At 48.7% G+C, this 21538-nt stretch overlaps 2 protein-coding genes across 43 annotated transcripts in view; one reads left to right on the top strand and one right to left on the bottom strand.

The window, feature by feature from the left end:
* The window catches only part of SNX29 (sorting nexin 29), a 657788-nt gene that overhangs the window by 533576 nt on the left and 102674 nt on the right, over positions 1 to 21538 (bottom strand). The window contains exon 12 of one of the 42 annotated variants that reach the window (XR_013412462.1): positions 1990 to 2168. The exons of 38 other annotated variants lie outside the window; for them this stretch is intronic. The gene's annotated coding sequence lies outside the window, so the exon portion shown is untranslated. Of the gene's footprint in view, positions 1 to 1989; positions 2169 to 18057; positions 18181 to 19725; positions 19818 to 21538 lie in introns of those variants that run through there. 3 more of the 42 variants (XR_013412460.1, XR_013412459.1, XR_013412463.1) reach the window with 3 other exon arrangements.
* LOC144338320 (putative uncharacterized protein FLJ32790) lies at positions 12964 to 21173 on the top strand. Its single transcript, XM_077987050.1, is given in 5 exon segments — positions 12964 to 13156; positions 18568 to 18626; positions 18953 to 19137; positions 20637 to 20762; positions 20764 to 21173. Coding segments are annotated over 5 exon segments (846 nt in total). The 3' UTR covers positions 21047 to 21173.

Below are 21538 nucleotides of genomic sequence, written 5' to 3'. Positions count from 1 at the left end.
CTTCCAGAGTCTGCACTGCTGGGCATCCCCCTGTTCACCATGTCCCTCCTCGCTCCAGATGACAGCAGCTTCACGGTGTATGCGTGAGGGTCCCAGATGTAGACAATTAGGGCTAGTGCTGTAGTGAGGCCACCGACAGGGGGCTGCTGAGGTTTCAATGTGTGTCCCCTCCAAAACTTATGGTGAAATTTAAGCATCAGTGGCAGTACTGAGATATGGGGCTTTTAAGAAGTGACTGTGTCATGAGGGCTTGGGAATCATGAGTGTGCTGAACCATTCATGGACTCATGGATGCATGAGTTAATGGAAGTATGGGGTATCATGGGAGTGGGTCCATTTTTGGAGTGGTGGCTTTTTAAGAAGAGGAAGAGAGACCTGAGCTCACACACTCAGTCCCCTCTCCATCTGCTGCTCTGTGCCAGTTCAGGACTCTGCAGAGAGTGCCCATCAGCAAGAAGGCCCTCACCAGATACAAACTCTCAACTCTAGACTTCTCAGCCTGCATAACTCTAAGAAATAAATTCCTTTTCTTTTTTTTTTTTTTTTTTTTTGAGACACAGTCTCACTCTATTGCCCAGGCTGGAGTGCAACACCGCAATCTCGGCTCACTGCAACCTCTGCTCCCCAGGTTCAAGTGATTCTCCTGCCTTAGCCTACCAAGTAGCTGGGGTTACCGGCACCTGCCACAGCGCCCAGCTAATTTTTGTATTTTTAGTAGAGATGGGGTTTCATTACCTTGGCCAGGCTGGTCTTGAACTCCTGCCTTTGTGATCCACCCACCTCAGCCTTCCAAAGTGCTGGGATTACAGGCATGAGCCATTGTGCCCAGCCTCCTTTTCCTTATTAATTACCAACTTCAAGTACTCTGTTATAAGCAACAGAAAATGAACTAAGACAGGGACAGCTTGGTATGTATGGAGCAGAGGCTTCAGGGCTCAGCCTAGGTTCAAACCCTTGCTCCGGCCATCACCAGCATAACTCTACATCATGGACTGAACCTCCCTGATGGCCAGCTGTGACATCGGGGCACAGGGACATGATCACTCAACTCACAGGGCTGTTGTGGGTATTGAGAGAGCTACAGGCTATGGAGGTTCCCACATGCACAGTGCCCAGATATAGGAGTCACCCAGCAAGCTTGGATGCCTCTGACCCCTCTCCTAAAAGAGAAAACACAGCACCTCCAAGACTCAAAAGGTTCAAGTCTGGAGCCAGAACCAGCCTCCAGGTGCCATGACACCTTCTGGTGCACCTGCTGACTTGGTTCCCCCATGGTCAAGTCCAGCCCAGTTGTCTTTTTCTCATGGCAGCCACTCACCATCATGGAGTCACCCCATGGCCTGGCATGGAACTTCCATAAGGAGGGCATGAGGCCTGGGGTCCCAGCCTCAAGAGCCAGCTGGCATTCTCCCCCACCTCAGTCCTGGCCCTTCCTAACCTCCACCAGAGCTCCTCAAAGAATGCCAGGCAAGGCTAGTCAAAGTCAACTTTCTCTACCACTGGGAGGGCTTCTCCTACCCTAAAGATTGTCCAAGAAGAGCCTGGCCCATCTGCATCTCAGCTCGGGTGGCATAATTGTCCTCCTTGGAACAGCAAATAGCAATTGATGTCAAATGGAAAATCTCTATGGTTCAACATGGACCTTTCCCCTTCTTATTTTTCTAGCAACTCCTAATAAATTTCCAAGTTTCATTCCATTACCATCAATCAATCTTTGGCCTTAAAAAAAAAAATGTTCACAGCCTAATTCATTTCATAGCTTCAACAGTACCTAATTCTATTACTTAAAACATGATTGTTAATCAATCCCTGTGGGACACAGTTTCTTCATTCCTAATGAAGAATTCCTATGGACGGGTAACAGAACACCTGCTTCCGGGCCTGGGGAGGATGTTTGAGGCCCGGACAGGGCAGGCAGCCATCACATCCATGGTGCCCACCACCCACTTGTCACCTCAATTCTCTTCTATGCACTTAACCAGCAACTCCTTTTTTTTTTTTTTTGGCTTTTGAGGCAGAGTCTCACTCTGTCGCCCAGGCTGGAATGAAGTGGCTCAATCTCGGTTCACTGCATCTCCCAGGTTCAAGAGATTTTCCTGCCTCAGTCACCATGCCTGGCTAATTTTTGTATTTTTCAGTACAGACAGGGTTTCACCATGTTGGCCAGGCTGGTCTTGAACTCCTGACCTCAGGTGATCCTCCTGTCTCAACCTTCCGCAGTGCTGGGATTACAAGCATGAGCCACCGCACCTGGCCTTAAATTCTTTCAAAGTAAAAAAGTTAAAAACAAAACAAAACCCCACAGTGCTGTGGTCAGTCAGATTGGCCAGTGCTGTCTTCCACCTGGAGCAGATGTCAGCTGTCCCCACACCCATTTTCTTCTTCTATAGTAACCGAAGGGCCTTGGCTGGCCAGGTGACCACTCAGAATAAAGACATCTCCTGCCTGCACGTGCAGCCTTGCAGCTGTGGTCGTTTAACTAATTCCAGCCAAGGTGAGGTTAGTAGGAAGTGATGTGGGGCCATGTACCATGGCTCGCACCTGGAATCTCAGCATTCTGGGAGGCCGAGACCCGCACCTGGAATCCCAGCACTCTGGGAGGCTGAGGGAGGATTGCTTTAGCCCAGGGGTTCAAGACCAGCCTAGGCAACACAGTGAGACCTCATCTCTATAAAAAAATTTCAAAATTAAGGCCGGGCGCGGTGGCTCACGCCTGTAATCCCAGCACTTTGGGAGGCCGAGACGGGCGGATCACGAGGTCGGGAGATCGAGACCATCCTGGCTAACACGGTGAAACCCCGTCTCTACTAAAAAAATTAAAAAATCAGTCGGGCATGGTGGCGGCGCCTGTGGTCCCAGCTCCTCGAGAGGCTGAGGCAGGAGAATGGCGGGAACCCAGGAGGCGGAGCTTGCAGTGAGCTGAGATCGGCCACTGCACTCCAGCCTGGGCGACAGAGCGAGACTCCGTCTGAAAAAAAAAAAAAAAAATTTCAAAATTAGCTGGGCATGGTGACCTGCACCTGTAGTCCCAGCTACTTGGGAGGCTAAGGTGGGAAGATTGCTTGAGTCCAGGAGTACAAGGCTGCAGGGAGCCATTATCGTGCCACTGCACTGCAGCCTGGGTAACAGAATGAGACCCTGTCTCCAAAAAAAAAAAAAAAAAAAAAAAGGAAGCAATACTGGAAATTGGGGGTATGCCCTTAAATAAAAGAGGCCAGGCACGATGGCTCACACCTGTACTCCCAGCACTTTCAGAGGCCAAGGCAGAAGGATCGCTTAAGCCCAGGAGTTACAGATCAGCCTCGGCAACATAGTGAGGCCCTGTCTCCAAAAAAAAAAAAAATAGAAAAATGAGCCAGGCATGGTGGCACATGCCTATAGTCCCAGCTACTCAGGAGGTGGAGGCAGGAGGATCAATTGAGCCTGGGAAGTGGATGCTGCCATAAGCTATCATCATTCCACTGTGCTCCAGCCTAGGTGACTCCAAGACCCTGTCTGAAAAAGAAAAGCAAGCAGCAGCAGAAAAGGAGGGGCCCATATCTCCGCTCTGGCAGAAATGTGCATGCGATGGACACATGGACAAGGGCAACACCTGAAATGTAATGGCACCACCAAGGAAGAGAGGACTGGGCCTCAAACTGTCAAGTGGGAAGAAATAAAATTCTACCTTGTCTAAACCAGTGTTGCTCGGGGTCTCTGTCACAGAAACCACACCACAGCCCCCCAGACACACTACTGATGCAATTCCTGGCAAAGCAATTGACACATTAGGAAGGCAGCCTTTCAGTCCACTCCTCAGCCCACACAGGCCAGGAGTGAGCAGATGAAACTCACAGAAGCCAAGTTTCTTGAGTCCCGGGTGAGAGCATTTCCCATCATTAAGCTGTGACAATCTTGCTTCAGCATCTCTCCCTCCTCCCTCGCGTTACTTAGATGGAGACGTTGGCTCTGTCCCTCCAGAGGAGCCACGGCTGAGGCTTATGAAGATGGATTAGTACAGACTCCTCCAGGAAGCAATCACTCCTCCCTTGCTGGGCCAGCCAGGACGCCCACCGCTGAGCTCGCTGGTAAATATGGTTGCGGTCCCTGGCTCCCAACTTCTCCACTCATTCACCAAACTTAATATCTGCACAAAAAGAGCTTTGCAGAGCTCTTCTTTCCAAGCTAATCTCTGCACTCCAAGGCCTGTGGCTCATCTGTGCAGCAGGACCACACACCGCACTGCTGAGTCTAAAGGCTTCTGGGGTGGGAGGAGAGACGGGCTAGGAGTCCCCGGAAATACAGACAGCACTGTCTCTGTGTTGTGAGTTTTTCCATCACAAAATGCATCACCTGAGTCACCAGTGCTGCCTAGAAAAGAAGAAAATCACATAAAGACTAAAAAGGGTAACTCTTTAATGAAGATTTGTGGGTGCATCTTTTTTCTTCCCCAAAATGCACTTTAGAAATTAGATTCCTGGCCAGGCGTGGTGGCTCACGCCTGTAATCCCAGCACTTTGGGAGGCCAAAATGGGTGGATCACAAGGTCAGGAGATGGAGACCATACTGGCCAACATGTTGAAACCCCATCTCTACTAAAAATATTAAAAAAAAAAAAAAAAAAAAAAACTAGCTGGGTGTGGTGGCACGTGCCTGCAATCCCAGCTACTCAGGTGGCTGAAGCACAAGAATCGCTTGAACCCAGGAGGCGGAGGTTGCAGTGAGCGGAGATCACGCCACTGCACTCCAGCCTAGTGACAGAGTGAGACAAGGAAGGAAGGAGGGAAGGAAGGAGGGAGGGAGGGAGGGAAGGAAGGAGGGAGGGAGGGAGGGAAGGAAGGAGGGAGGGAGGGAGGGAGGGAAGGGAGGCAGGAAGGAGAGAAGGAAATTAGACTCTTAGCACAGTCTGGCCTCATTTTGGGTTAACTGTGACCCTCACCATGAAGAAACAGCTCACGGTGTTGCCTCATGCTCTGAAGACTGAGGCTGACTTTACTGGAATTCCAAATTAAGCCTTAATCTCCTTCCTATGCGGATGAGCAGGGACCCAGAAGAAAGAAGCACTAATAAAACCCAAGCAGATCTGCGTTTGGAGCCAATGCTTTGAATCACACCGCCATTCCCAGCAGACATTCAGACCCAGCCCTAGAAGGCAAGTCTTTGGCATTCATTCCAGTTCCCTTTATTCAGTACAATTTGTCTTGTGGATCTTATCTCTGGAAAGCAAAGAAAGCTCTGCATGCAATGCACAACAATAAAGACATGGGTTGCCAACTATTTTTAACAAAGATTTGCACAGATAAACATAACAAGTTTCCAGTATTCACAGTGATGGGTGCACCCACTATTTAACGAACTTTCCAACTACACTTTATAAAGATAATGGCCCCAACCCAAAGCTAATCCTGGAATGATCCTGGAGATCTGGAGAACTTGAAGGTCAAAGAAAAAGTGGCAACAAGTTTTTTAGTTTTGGGGTTTTTTGTTTGTTTGTTTGTTGTTTTTGAGATGGAATCTCACTCTGTCACCCAGGCTGGAGTGCAGTGGTGCAATCTCGGCTCACTGCAATCTTCACCTCCTGGATTCAAGCAATTCTCCTGCCTCAGCCTCCTGTGTAGCTGGGATTACAGGTGTGTGCCACGACGCCTGGCTAATTTGTGTATTTTTAGTGGAGATAGGGTTTCACCATGTTGGCCAGGCTGGTCTCGATCACCTGACCTCAGGTGATCTGCCCTCCTCGGCCTCCCCAAGTGCTGGCATTACAGGCATGATTCACCACACCTGGCCACAAGAAGTTTTTTTTAAAAGTACTGGCCTCAAAGAACCATAGCCTGGGTGATCTCTGCGCCTAATTTTCCTTGAGAAGATTCTCCTGGCAGCTCAGTACCCACAAGCATCCAACTATGCCTTAATTTTCAAACAAAGCACACAACTACCAGATGGTGTGGGGTCAAGTGGTAGCCACCATTTCAAGGAAACAAACTGATTTTTTCTGCTGCCTCATCTGGAATGAGGGCTTCCAATTCCAGGAAACTGAAGCAAATATAGGTCATTTTTGCAAGTGTAGTTCATCTTTTTTAGCAGTGAATTCTAGAAGGGTTCTAATCACACAATCAGGGCTCTAGAAATGAAGAATAAATTGATGATTACAATAACATCACAGAAGGATGATAAGGGAGACAAGGGAACATTAAGAAGACACTTTCCTTGTTTTTATCTTGCAAAGTTGTTTAAGTTCCTTGTAGAGTCTGGATGGATAGATTGCAAAAATTCTCTCCCATTCTGTAGGTCACCTGTTCACTCTGATGATAGTTCATTTTGCTGTGCAGAAGCTCTTAGTTTAATTAGATCCCATTTGTCAATTTTGACTTTTGTTGCCACTGCTTTTGGTATTTTAGTCATGAAGTCTTTGCCCATGCCTATGTCCTGAATGGTATTACCTAGGTTTTATTCCAGAATGTTTATGGTTTTAGATCTTACGTTTAAGTCTTTAATCCATCTTCAGTTAATTTTTGTATAAGGTGTAAGGAAGGGGTCCAGTTTCAGTTTTCTGCATATGGCTAGCCAGTTTTCCTAACACTATTTATTCAATAGGGAATCCTTTCCACATTGCTTGTTTTTGTCAGGTTTGTCAAAGATCAGATGGTTGTAGATGTGTAGTATTATTTCTGAGGCCTCTGTTCTGTTCCATTGGTCTATATATCTGTTCTGGTATCAGTACCATGCTATTTTGGGTTACTATAGCCTCGTAGTATAGTTTGAAGTCAGATAACATGATGCTTCCAGCTTTGTTCTTTTTGCTTAGGATTCGCTTGGCTATATGGGCTCTTTTTTGGTTCCATATGAAATTTAAAGCAGTTTTTTCTAATTCTGTGAAGAAAGTGAATGGTAGCTTGATGGGAATAGCATTGAATCTATAAATTACTTTGGGCAGTATGGCCATTTTTACAGTATTGATTCTACCTACGCATGAGCATGGAATGTTTTTCCATTTGTTTGTGTCTTCTCTTATTTCTTTGAGCAGTGGTTTGTAGTTCCCCTTGAAAATGTCCTTCACATCCCTTGTAAGTTGTATTCCTAGGTATTTTATTCTATTTTATTGTGAATGGGAGGTTCACTCATGATTTGGCTCTCTATTATGGGTGTATAGGAATGTCTGTGATTTTTGCACATTGATTTTGTATCCAGAGACTTCGCTGAAGGTGCTTATCAGCTTAAGGAGATCTTTGGCTGAGACAATGGGGTTTTAAACATACAATCACGTCATCTGCAAACAGAGACAATTTGACTTCCACTCTTACTATCTGAATACCCTTTCTTTCTTTCTCTTGCCGGATTGCCCTGGCCAGAACTTCCAATACTATGTTGAATGGGAGTGTGAGAGAGGGCGTCCTTGTTGTGTGCCAGTTTTCAGAGGGAATGCTTCCAGCTTTTGACAAACAACCCTGTCAAAAAGTGGGCGAAGGATATGAATGGACACTTCTCAAAACTAGACATTTATGCAGCCAACAAACATATGAAAAAAAGCCGCCATTAAAGAAATGCAAATCAAAACCACAATGAGATACCATCTCACGCCAGTTAGAATGGCGAACATTAAAGAGTCAGGAAACAACAGGTGCTGGAGAGGATGTGGAGAAATAGGAACACTTTTACACTGTTGGTGAGAGTGTAAATTAGTTCAACCGTTGTGGAAGACAGTGTGGTGATTCCTCAAGGATCTAGAACCAGAAATACCATTTGACCCAGCAATCCCATTACTGGGTATATACCCAAAGGATTATAAGTCATCCTGCTATAAAGACACATGCACACGTATGTTTATTGCAGCACTGTTCACAATAGCAAAGACTTGGAACCAACCCAAATGCCCATCAATGATACACTGGATAAAGAAAATGTGGCACATATACACCATGGAATACTATGCAACCATAAAAAAGAATGAGTTCATGTCCTTTGCAGGGACATGGATGAGGCTGGAAACCATCATTCTCAGCAAACTACCACAAGAACAGAAAACCAAACACTACATGTTCTCACTCGTAAGTGGGAGTTGAACAATGAGAACACATGCAGGGGAGGCAAGGGGAACATCACACATCCAGGCCTGTCTGGGGGTAGGGAGCTAGGGGAGGGATAGCATTAGGAGAAATACCTAATGCAGATGATGGGTTGATGGGTGCAGCAAAAAAACATGGCACGTGTATACTTATGTAACAAACCTGCACATTCTGCACATGTATCCCAGAACTTAAAGTATATTTTTTTAAAAAGAAAGACGGCACTTTCCTTTTTCATTATTACCAAGGGACAGCTGTGACTAAAACTACAGCTGCCAACATAAAATGATTAAAATTGGGGGTCAGGCTGGGCACAGTGATTCATGCCTGTAATCTCAGCACTCTGGGAGGCCAAGGCAGGCAGATCACTTGAGGTCAGGAGTTCAAGATCAGCCTGGCCAACATGGTGAAACCCCATCTCTAGTGAAAATACAAAAAGGAACCAGGCATGGTGGTGCATGCCCGTAATCCCAGCTACCCGGGAGGCTGAGGCAGGAAAATCACTTGAACCCGGGAGGCGGAGGTTGCAGTGAGCCAAGATCACACCACTGCACTCCAGCCTGGCCAACAGAGTGAGATGCTATCTCGAAAAAATTAAAAATAAAAATAAATAAATAAAATTGGGGGTCAACCATTCAGGAGGAGGAAGAACAGAACGAGAAAGATGCTAAAGGTTCTGCGAGGCAAAAAAATAAATAAATAAATAAATAAAAGCGGGGGGGCCACAAAGGTACATTAGGCCACCCAGAGGAAAAAGAAAATAACACAGAGCCCTGAGAAAGGAGAGAACAAAACAGGCTGCTCCCTTCAGCCCAGCAGGATGCTCAGGACACGCACCCACAACCCCTACCTATTCCAGCAGGAAACTGGCAATGTCTAAAACATGGCAATTCAAGAAACGGTGGTAGAAAGTGTCCCGCCGATGCAGTAACAGCTGAAAGACTGCAGGGGCGCTCTTCATCCTGGGAATTGAGAAGAGATGGGCCAACGACAGCTGTTTTCACCGTGGGCAGGTATTGTACTGATCGTTTCAATGTGGAGAAACCCCAAAGGTCATTCTCCTAATCAGAAAGTCCCCAGCCCTCCCCCAGGTGGCCAGCATCTGCTGCCTACACTGCGACCCCCACCTGCCACCTGCCCTCCCTGCTGTCCCCCAGTCCACCCAGGGGCCAGATGACTTGTCTAAGGCACAGGCCTCCCTGCATCACTCACTATCCTCTGCTGTAATGCCCCCAGCAGCACCCCCACTCACTCAGGATGAAAGCTGAGGCCACCCCACCCGCCCCATCCCCAACTTCTCTGCCTCATCTCCTCCTACCCCAGCCACACCCAGCGCCCCCTGGACCCAGGGCCTCTGTCCTGGCCATTCCCTCCACCAAGCACACTCTTCCCTCCACACCCCCACGATCTCTTCCTCACTTCATTCAGGCCCCTACTCAAAAGCCACGTTGTCAGAAGGCCTCTGCAGACAGCCCTGTCTGGGCACAGCAGCCCCTCCAGCATGCACCGCCCCTCCTCTTGTCCAGCTTTACTTTACCGTAGAGGACAGAGCCCCACCTGACATGTCTCTTCTGCTTATGGACCTGTTCACCCGCTCACAAGGTGTGCTCAGGAGCTGCCCCGAGGGAGTGTCTACCTCTGACTGTTAGACTCAGGGACGAAGTTTATGTAAGTCCACCTGCCCGCAGGCTCAAGCTCTGTTTTCCAACCAGCTTTACTGATGACGAAGCTAGCCTCTTGATCTTCAAGTGTCTGTCTGTCTGGAGGAGGCCACGCCTAAGCTGTGTCTTAAAGGATGAATAAGCACGACCGAGGCAAAAGGGGAGGAGAGGGGAGGGTGTCCCAGCAGAAGGAAGTGCATGAAACTGAATCGTGCGCGCATGAAACTGACAGTGTGTACAGACACCTGGAAGCAGCTTGGTGCTGCTGAAATGCAACGTAACGGCCAATCAAAGGGCACGCGGTGGCCACTTCAAGTGGGAGCTCCAGTATGCCCAACCCCCTATTCAAATGGGCAGCGATGTTCTTCCAGAAGGTAAACTCCAAAGGTTAGAGTCCTGGGCGGGGAGCAAGGTGGCTGACATGCGAGTGGAAGAGAAATCCTTTATGGTGTCCCATGTGTACCTTTTGAGTTTTGTTCCATGTAAATATACACTTATGCAAACAAAACTTTAAATACGAATTTTTAACATTAATATTTAAGGTATAGGGCAGGAGGGAGAAGAGGAGGAGGAAAAGGAGTTGAAGGAGGGGTCAGGGGAAGGGTTGGAACTGCTGGGCTGCAACCAAAATGTAAGCACCCCTGCCACGTACGGAGCATGTCCTCTGGGCCCAGTGTGTGCAGGTGCTGCACACGGCGAGTGTTATTCACCTCCTTGTGGAAATAAGGAAACAAACGAAGTAAAGGACAAGGTCAGGACGTGAGCCCTTCACATGGGACTGCAGGAGCCTGGGGTGCTCTCCTCCAGGGCGGTGCAGCTCCCCCAACTTTAATGAAGCAGCCCCCTCAGGCTACTCCTTCCCAATAAACTCACACCCCACTGCCTCCCCGCCACCCCCACCTTTCAACTTTACACACCGAGCTGTCCCAGCTCTGCCAGTGGCACAATTCAAACAAAGCTGACATTTCCAACAAGTCTGACCGCGTCTCATCCCCTGAGCAAGAGGCCCGTTTTGGATCAGCTCTAAATTGCATCAAACAGTTACATAAGCTGCTGCCTGGCCCAGCTGAGACAGCCAGCTAGAAACCTCCAGACCAAAAGTTGATCCCAGCTTAAAGTTCAGGGACAGCCCTTCCTGAAAGTCGGTAAACAAATTAAGAATCTGAGCTGTTAGGGAGGTCAGCAGGAATGCAGCAGACCTCAAATAAAATGGTCAAATGCTAAAAAGGACAAAAAAAAAATAAATGTGTGGCCCAAACCAAGCGCACAGAAATGATACTGGGACCTTGTGAGCTCACTGCAGCCTGGATCATTAACCACAGGCAAGAGAGCTTGGCGAGGCAGGGAACAAACAGCCAGATGCGGGAAGTCAGCCTGAAATACAGCCCCCTCAAAATGCCCTGTGGCTTGGTGCAGGGTCTCCAGGTGAAGCTAAAACACATTCTTCCCAGGCTAAGAGCCTAGCTGTGCAGCCCAGCTCCATTAGCCACTGGCTGTGTGATGCCAGCTAAGCTTCCCTACTGCTAAGCACTCCCGTCTCCTCTGTGAAATGCGGATCACCGCAAGCTCTCACAGGATCGCAGACATGCGTGAGTTAATGGGTGACAAGGGCAGACTCAGTACTTGGCAGTACCATTATCATTGCTTCCTCAAGGGCTTCATAATGGTGACAACAGCCTCTCAAGCCCATCCAGACGTCCTGCAGTGCTTAGTGCAGAACCAGAGGTGCAGCCCAGGAGATCACCGTCAGCCACCTTTGCACACTGCAGGGAGGTCCCCTCCTGGCCCAGCATCCCCATCTCTCCAAGACCTCCTGACCGCCCCTGCACCCAGCCCTTAACCCTTCCCCCCTGTGGCCCTCTGCACCTCAGCCACCCTGTCCTTGCTACATTCATCCTGCTGTCATCGGTTCCTCCTTCCCCTCCTGGGAGCGAGGAATCCAGGGTCTATATGAGGGACCAGCACCCAGCACTGGTCTTTTTCCAGGTAAAGAGTTGGGAGCTGTATTGCATAACCTAAAACTTCCATTAGGAATTTCCCGCTTCACAGGAACTCATTCCCATGGGTGGATCGAGTGGGGATCGTTCAGTGCCACAGACAACAAAGAGGACGTCACTCCCACATGACCCCACTGCCTCCCGTTTTGCCCCATCCAATCATCGATCACTTCTTTATTTTATTACCATCGTTACCTCCACTAGAACGCTCTGTAGGCAGAGCCCATGTGAGAAGAGCTAACATATATTGAGTGCTGACCACACTGTCAAAGCACTCTCTATGTATGAACTCATTTAGTCCTCACAACAGCCCATGGTGCTAGCACTCTTAGAATCCACATTTTAATGATGGGGAAATTTTAACGTGTGACACAGAACTTGTGCATGGCCAAGCTGGATCCCCACCTCTAGCTCCTCAGTACCTAGAACTGTGCCCAGCACATGAGAGATGCTTGGTAAATGTTTGGGGAATGAATAAACAGATGATAAAGAAGTGAGGCATGTCTAAATGTCATCAGGAACCTTCCAATTACTAAGACAGTAAGACAATCACTGAAGGGCTAGTACACAAAATTCGGTGGGAAGTTTCCCCTTTAAAGAAAGATGCCCAGCATGAGGGATCTGTGTTGGCCATGCCACCTAGGTTCACTCCTGGTGGTTAAGGGGCAGGGGGCTCAGACTGCAGCCAATTTAACGGTCACTGCCCCACCATCTCATCCTAAAATTTTATCATCGAGCCCTTAGCCGAGCAGGCGGCTGGCTGCGGGGCCTCGAATCTCTTTCTGATGTTACTACAGCACTCCTCAACTTCAATTCTGGAGCTGCCGAATGTTTGGAATTGTGTTGCTAGGCAACGAGCCAGAACGCCTCACTAGTATTGAGAGTCTCTTCCAATAATAGCCAACAGAAAAAGAAGGACCCACTCAACACAACCTATTGACAAGTGAGGATGTTTTTCTTGCCCTCTCTGCCCTGGCTCACGATCAAAAGCTATGACAAATCAAAAGGAAACAACTGGGCCAGCTGATCTGGGCCCACCTCACTCTACCACCTTTACTCCCCAGCCCCAAAAAAAGGGGCGAGAAGGCAACAATCGGGATTCAAAAGCTGAATACCCACAGCTAATCAATTACATCTCATGAAAAGCAATGACACAGGGGAAATGTTTTCTGATTAGCTGCAAATTCCCTTTTAGAACAGGACCACAAAGTGGCTGGCAGTGCATGACTGTGCCATACTGATGGTGAACAGAAAGCTGCATGCATGCTTGATGCTTTTCAACTAGAAAAGACCATTGCTCTCACGACCACCACCACCCACTACCTCACCACTGAAAGGGGTACAGCGCTGGACATCAAAAATTCAGATAACCATCACCCGCAGCTGCGGAAGGAAAGCGGCAGAGAAAAGACCAGGGCGCCCCCTGGTGGCTCCCACGCGGCTCTTCCTGAAATTGGCAGGAATAAAGCCTGAGCCGCTTTCTTACAACCTCCAGCTCCCAAATAACCATATATTCAAACGAAGTTAACTCAAGAGTAGAAACTTGGTTGTTAAAAAGGAGGTGAAGGGAGACAAGGCTGTTGTAAACACCAACAAATATCAACTGAATGAATTTTCATTAAGCTCCAGTAAAGTAGTACCAGTGAGCTGGTACTTCCGCAGCAGTGACGGTACTTCCGCAGCTATGGAGTCAGAATCACGTATTCTGGTGCATTCCACAGGTGTGTATCCTTATGCATCTACAGCCTTCCTAAATCATCATCTTCACTTCAGGAGTGATGGCACAAAAAAGCTCCCAAACACACACACACATGCGCGCGCGCGCACACGCAAACAAATGCTCCCCGGATCTGTCCTTTTCTTTAGGTTCATTTTTTCCTAAGTTTCATTCCTTGACCCATGCAGGAGGCAAGAGGTTTAAAAATATTTTAAAAGTCTAAGGCAAAATACGGTTCCTGGAAAACAGCCCTGCTGCTTCCTTCTGTCTCAGGGTTTCTCAAGCGAGCAGTACTGCCATTTGGGACTGGATAATGCTCTGTTGGGAGGAGCTATCCTGTCCACTACAGGACGTTCAGTAGCATCCCTGGGGTCTACTTACCAGATGCCAGAAGGACCCTCATCCCAGCTGTGACAACCAAATATGTCCCAGACATGGCTAAATGTCCCCAGGGGGTTGCAATTACCCCCCAGCTGAGAACCACCATCCTGTCTTCAGGCCTCACAGGAACAGTAGCCTGGTCTATGTCCTCTTAACCACAGGGAGGACTGAGGGGTAGATATCAGGTAAAGGGAACTTCAGGGCCTCTGCTGTAGGGATGGTTTCAGCAAGATGGAAAATCAGGTCAACCTATTTGCAGTTCAACAGTAAGGCCCAGATGCTGTTTTCAGGAAGATGTGTCAGCAATGTACCCTTTGAGGGTGTTGATAATAATCACACCTACCAGCTATTCAGTCTTTAAGATGCCAGGTACTCTCTTGGATTTTTTTTTTCCAATTTTTCTTATCAAGGTATAATTTTTATAGCGTATAACACCCTTCGATAGCTCAAGTGGTAATTTACATAGTGTATCTTCTGAGTATTTTCCATCTGTCAGTTCATTTAATCCTCAAAACTGTGTCAGAGGGGTACTATGATAGCCCCATTTTATAGACGAGAACGCTGAGGCACAGTTAGCTTAAATAACTTGCCCAAGTTCCCACTGCTAATACATGTAGGGATGTGCATAAGAACACAGTCAGTCTAGCTGGTTTAACATCAGCAAGCAGAACAACAAAAACAAAATTAATGATACCACCATTGCCAGTGTTGCCCCAAACACTATGTGCAATTACCACCTACTAACTACCAGAAGTGTTTCATGTTTCTTACTTTTTTCTAAAGCCTGGAACACTCTAAAGGAGAGTCGTGAAAGCAAAGGAACTTCTCCCCAGGAAAATCCACATATGTGCACCAACACACAAGCACGATTCTTGCACCCAATTGCAAGAGGCATCTGAAATCTCTAAAACTATCTATGAGCCTCCAGTGAGGTTCCCAGATACAACATATCCTAGGCTGTGTGCTAGACACTTCATATAACTCCCAGGAATCCATCAAGGAGATAATATTACCACCATTTCAAGGACTGGGAAAATGAGTTCAGAGGAATTAAAGCATTGGCCGGGGGTCACATAGATCTTTTTCTTTAAGACATGGTCTCACTGTGTCACCCAGGGTGTGCTGCAATCAAGGCTCACTGTAGCCTATAACTCCTGGGTTCAAGAGATCCTCCTGCCTCAACCTCCCAAGTAGCTGGGATTACAGGCACATGCCACCATGTCTAGCTTCTTCTTCCTCTTCCTCTTCCTCTTCCTCTTCCTCTTCCTCCTCCTCTTCTTCTTCTTCTTCTTCTTCTTCTTCTTCTTCTTCTTCTTTTGTAAAGAGAGGGGTCTCACTATGTTGCCCAGGCTGATTTTGAACTCCTGGCCTTAAGCAATCCTCCTGCCTTGTCTTCCTAAAGTGCTAGGATTACAGCCACGAGCCACTGCGCATAGCCACACAGCTCTTGAATTTCAGTGCTGTGGTCTGCCTGACCCCTGTGCTTTCCTCCCCAAAACATTGCCTCTCAGCTGGCCATGATCACTGACATCAGGGCTGTACAAAACTAAAGGATGTACAAAGTGCAGAAAGGATTTACATATCTAATATTCTAGTGGCTCTGATGATATACAGTGACAATGTAAGGGCTGCTGGCCACTCAGAATTAAAACCTGAAGGTGATGTTTGCCTTTCACAAAGAAGGTTGTTGATTCACCTCTACAAACTCCATGAGAGAGCATCTTAGCAAAACAGTCCACAGGGGTCTGGGCACTCACACAAATACCATCCTGCCTCTTTCCAGCCCAGTCATGCTTCCCACGTTGGCCAACACCTGGCCTTGGGTATAAAAAGTTATGGGCCAAATGTCCAAGCCAGTGTGTTAACTGATACTTGCTTGCCTGGCCAAAAGTCATTCAGTCACCTGAACTGACACCACATCTGTAAAGGAGACAGTAGGCAACAGGGAAAGGAAGACACCTGTCTTTGGTATCAAAGAAACTAACAAGGTCAGGCAAGTCATTAGAAACTTCAGCCACGTGGCTCTTTAATCACTGCAAATAAGAATGTGGGTATCCTGGCTCCTTTCCCAGAACAGATGGGCAGCACCACAAAGAATCCTTGAGGGAAGCCTCCTCCACTTCACAGCTTGGGAAACTGAGGCACAGAGAGGTCAAGCGACCTACTACTCTCAGAGCCAGGATTAAAACCAAGTGTTCTCACTCACTGAAAGCAAAGAGCATGTCATGCATCACTCCACTACAGCCAGCTGCCCTACCTGACGCAGCAGGAAAAAAGGGGAAACTCCACTCCCTTGAACAACTCATATTACCAGGCCTTTACTGCATCCCCAGATAGAGACGCAATGGTGATTACAACAGACTGGAACCCGCCCTCAGATATCACCAGGCCTTTACTGCATCCCCAGATAGAGATGCAATGGTGATTACAACAGACTGCAGCCCGCCCTCAGAGAACTCGGTTTCAATTCATTCCTGCAGAATGCTCTTTTTTTTTTTTTTTTGAGATGGAGTCTCGCTGTGTCGCCCAGGCTGGAGTGCAGTGGCCGGATCTCAGCTCACTGCAAGCTCCGCCTCCCGGGTTTACGCCATTCTCCTGCCTCAGCCTCCGGAGTAGCTGGGACTACAGGCGCCCGCCACCTCGCCCGGCTAGTTTTTTTTTTTTTGTATTTTTAGTAGAGACGGGGTTTCACGGTATTAGCCAGGATGGTCTCGATCTCCTGACCTTGTGATCCGCCCGTCTCGGCCTCCCAAAGTGCTGGGATTACAGGCTTGAGCCACCGCGCCCGGCCTCAGAATGCTCTTTTAACTTTCCATACTTGTTAGAACTAAAACAAATATTAGTTCCTTTGTTCCTTCGTTCCTTCCTTCCTTCTTTAAATGTTTCTTGAACAACTATTTGTCAGGCAGGATTTGGGGCACCAGGAAAATGGCAATAAACTAGCAGACAAAGTGTGTCTACTCAGGGAGCTTGTATCCCGGTGGAGGCTACAGGAAAGAAACTAAGGAGGGGAGAGAGGTTATAGAGGGCTCTGAAACCTGAAGTCAGCAGCCAGGGAAGTGCTGCACGTGGGGTGATGGGATGAAGTTGCCTGTGCTGGGCTCTTCCAGATGGACGGCCAGGGAAGGAGGGCCTCTTGCAGGAGCGCCTCCGCCCACTGGGGCTGCGATAACAAAACGCCACGGACCCAGTGCACTGTGAACAAAAGGGACTGATTTCTCACAGTTCTGGCGCTGAAGTCCGAGATCAAGGCACCTACAGATTTGGGATCTGGTGAGGGCCCTCTTCCTGGTTCACTGATGGTGCCTTCCTGTCGTGTCATCATCACATGGCAGAAAGGGCAGACAAGGTCTCTGGGGTCCCTTTTTTTTTTTTTTTGGAGACAGGATCTTGCTCTGTTGCCCAGGCTGGAGGGCAGTGGCACAATCTTGGCTCACTGCAACCTCAACCTCCTGGGCTCACCTCAACCTTCCGAGTAGCTAGGACTACAGGCATGCACCAGCAAGTGTAATTTCTGTGTGCGTGTAGAGACAGGGTCTCTCTGTGCTACTCAGGCTGGTCTTGAGCTCTGGGATCAAGCAATCCTCCTGCCTCAGCCTCCCAAAGTGCTGGATTGCAGGCATGAGCCACCATACCTGACCTCTGGGGTCCCTTTTATAAGGGCGCTAATCCCACTCATGTGGGCTCCAGCTTCACGACCTAATCAACTCCCACAGGCCCACCTCCTAACACCATCACACTGGGGGGTTAGGATTCCAACCTAGGAATTTTAGGGGCACACAAACATTCAGTCCATAGCAAAGGGGACGTCCGAAGAGACCCGGGTGCTTTTCTCTGAAGGTGGGGCATTACACAAGCTTGTGGGTCTCCAGGAACATCAAGGAGAGAGAGGGGGTATGTACCCTGCCTCCACCACGCACTAGTAGTATGACCTTCAGCAAGGCCTCTCAGTTTCTTCAACTACAGAACAAGTCTAGCACTCCTATTTTACACAGATGCTATGAAGACTAAGCATTAGTAAAGGTAAAGCCTGGTTTGTGGTATGAAAAATGAATAAGGAGGCATTTGTATTATTATTCTTTTCCAGGCGCCTTTTTTTTTTTTTTTTTCTGAGACGAAGTCTCACTCTGTCGCCCAGGCTGAGTGCAATGGCGTGATCTCAGCTCACTGCAACCTCCGCTTCCTGGGTTCAGGTGATTTTCCTGCCTCAGCCCCCCAAGTAGCTGGGATTACAGGTATGCACCACCACACCTGGCTAATTTTTGTATTTTTAGTAGAGACAGGGTTTCACCATGTTGGCCAGGCTGGTCTTGAACTCCTGGCTTCAGGTGATTGATCCGCCTGCTTCAGCCTCCCAAAGTGCTGGGATTACAGGTATGAGCCTCCATACCCGGCCTTCCAGGCACTCTTTGAAGGAAAATCTGGAATTGCCCCAGAAATAGGAATGAACTTACTGATGGATTTGATATGTGAAGACTGGCAGAGGCCATCCGGAGAGAAACCAGGATGAAAATGGGAGACCAGGCAGCGTTCTAGGACTCAAACCCTAAACCCCGGGACTAAGGTTTGGAGCCGGCACTCGAACCCTTGGGGAGCTACCAAATGGGCTTAAATATTGGTCTCCAAGGGAGTCTCCAGATGTGACATCAGAAAGAACTGGCCTCCCTGGAGCGATGCCACTACCTACCATCAATAACCGCGTGAGGCGGCACGGGACATTTACCCCCATTCCCTCCCACTCTCCTCAGCCTGGTTCTCCGCATTCCCAGGCAAAGGCCTAACCCTGAAGAACTACACCCCCACCGCTCACCACTGTAAAAGCTTCCAGGTAGCTGAGAAGGCTCCAGTCACAAAGGATGCCCGGCTCCACACTCAAGTCTAACGCTTTCCTGAGCTAGTGTGTTTGGTCCTCAGAACACCCCTGAGACACCAGTGAGAATGTCCTCATTTCACAAATGAGGACACGGGACCCAGAGAGTCTTTAAGGAAAAAAGAAAGAGAAATCTAGTTCTAGGAAGTCCTGGAGCTGAGGCTGGGAGCCAGGACTCTGACCCCCGGCTCCAGAACTCCCTGCTGGGGCACGTCTGTCCTGCCGCACCCAGCACAGGTCTAGGATTCACGGGTGTTAGGGCACCGTGCTTAAGGCAGTGACAGGACTGTCAGCAGCCTGAGAGTGTGGCCGCTAAGTCAACTCAGGACTCCATACCCCGAGGCACAGGGGAGCCCTCAGCATTGCAAGGGAGGGCCAAGGGAAGGAGCAGGGAAGGACGGAAGGAACGCACCGCTGAGTGTGCTCTGCATGGCAGGCAGGCTTCAGAGCCTGCTCTTTGCAAGAAGAAGTGAGTAAATCCTATTGCCACTGCTTCAAGTCCTCCACTGGCTTCCCAGTGCACGTGGGATAAAATCTACACAGGCCACCCTCTCCAGCATCCTCCAACTCACTCTCCCCCTCACTTCTGGCAGCACAATGCCAGCGGTACCACCTGCCACCAAAATGGGCCAAGCCCCCCATCCTGAGGCCTCAGCCCCGCTGTCATCTGAGAGAGCCCTTTCCCGAAACACGTCTTAAAACAGGGCACAGGCTTTGCTTTTCTAATCGTTGCTGCTTGTCTCCCCCACAGGTCTGGCAGCTTCCCAACGCAGGACCTTTGCTTCTTGTTCATGAATATATATGCCAAGAGCAGCAGCGTGGTGATCATATTATACTTTGAGCACTGGGCAGAAATAGTTGTAGGTTTTTTTCTATTTTGGTTTTTTTTTTTTTTTTTGAGACGGTCTTGTACTGTCACCCAGGCTGCAGTGCAGGGGCATAATCATTACTCACTAAAGCCTCAACCTCCTAGGCTCGAGCAATCCTCCCATCTCAGCCTCCCGAGTAGCTACGACTACAGGCAGATGCCAGGCGCCACCACCACACACATCAATTCTTTTTTTTTTTTTTTTTTTTTTTTTTGAGACAAAGTCTCACTCTGCCTTCCAGGCTGTAATGCAGTGGTGTGATCTTGGCTCACCGCAGCCTCTGCTTCCCAGGTTTAAGCGATTATCTACCTCAGTCCCCCAGTAGCTGGGACCACAGGTGCCCACCACTATGCCCAGCTAATTTTTGTTCTGTTACCAGAGATGGGGTTTTGCTATGTTGGCCAGGCTAGTCTCGAACTCCTGACCTAAACAGTAATCTGCCCGCCTCAGCCTCCCAAAGTGCTGGGATTATAGGCATGGGCCACCACACCTGGTCAAATTTTAGATTTTTTTATTTGTAGAGGAAGGGTCTTGCTATGTTGCCCAGGCTGGTCTTGAACTCCTGGATTCAAGCGATCCTACTGCCTCAGCCTCCCAAAGTGCTGGGATTACAGGCGTACAGTGCCGTAAATTGTGTTTGAATGGAAAAAGGGATTTAGCAAACAGTAAAAGAAAGAACAGAAGAAAAGAGAATAGAAAGAAAGACATTTCTCTTTTCTTCTTCAAAAAGAAGAGCACTCCTGTCAACACTCAAAATGCCATTCCTCTGCCACTTTCACACCACATGACCACAATGTCCTTATGCTCCCTGAGTCAAGCCTTCCCATATAAATGAGGGCTGGGGAGGGACAGCTAAAATTCTTTCTAAGTATAAGAACAAGTGGGAACAGAGTCTATGTCTGTCAAACAGCACAAGTCAGCACCCATGTCCTAAAAGCACCCTGCAGAGCTTACAAAGGACACCTGGCAATGTGGCACCTCCCCCTGGCAACATGGAAACACCCACCCAACACCCGCCCCTGCTCTGACCCCACAGAGCTGGTCCTGCTGCAGCCTTCTGCAGGTGCCGGATCAGCTGACCAGATCTGTCTCTCTCTAGCTTTCTGCCTGGCCCAAACAGTGACACTGTGAGGCCTGCTGCAGAGATTGAGCTGGTGCCCTGCAGCCTCAGACACCCACGGCAGGACCTGTGTGGAAAGCACCCATCCTTCCCAGTCATGCAGCCTAGAGACACAAGCAAAGCCAGAACGAGGCAGGGCAGTGCTCATACCCCCTAAAGGACCATGGCCCCCAGCACGGGGTCTGGCCATGAGAGGCCACTGCCCAACAGCTCTTCCTCCCAAAGCATATTGCAGAGGCGGCGGCAGATCCACCAGCAGGAATCAGGTTGCCAGGTTAGCCTACTGAAGACAAAACACTGCTGCTTCCCAGCCATGTCAACCAGGAAGAAGAAGGAAAGAGGATACAGCTGGATATGGAAGCTGCAGCCCCAGAAGTTTGTGTGTGTGACTCTGAGCACTGTATTTGGCCTCTGCCTCAATGACTTTCCCATCTGTACAATGGACCAGTAATGCCTGTACCTTCTGGGTTGCTGTAAAGCCCAGGATAACTTCAGAGAGGCATCTCACATAATGTCAGTCGCTTTACCATCTAATAAGTACTAATCATTATCATGACTGTTTAAGAGGCAGGTCTTGCTCTGTTGCCCAGGCTGGGGTGCAGTATCATGATCACTGCTCACTGCAGCCTCGAACTCCTGGGCTCAAGCAATCCTCCTGCCTCATTCTCCCAAGTAGCTGAGACCACAGACATGTGCCACCATGACCAGCTAAGTTTTATTTATTTAGTTATTTATTTTAAGATAGAGTCTCGCTCTGTTGGACAGGCTGGAGTGCAGTGGCACGATCTCAGCTCACTGCAACCTCCACCTCCTGGGTTCAAGCGATTCTCCTGCCTCAGCCTCCCAAGTAGCTAGGACTACCGGCACCCACCACCATGCCC

The sequence above is a fragment of the Macaca mulatta genome, chromosome 20 (genome assembly GCF_049350105.2).
Source record: "Macaca mulatta isolate MMU2019108-1 chromosome 20, T2T-MMU8v2.0, whole genome shotgun sequence".
NCBI classification, from domain to species: Eukaryota; Metazoa; Chordata; class Mammalia; order Primates; family Cercopithecidae; genus Macaca; species Macaca mulatta.
Note: the sequence above shows the minus strand (reverse complement) of the source record. Positions and strands in the feature narration are given on the sequence as shown.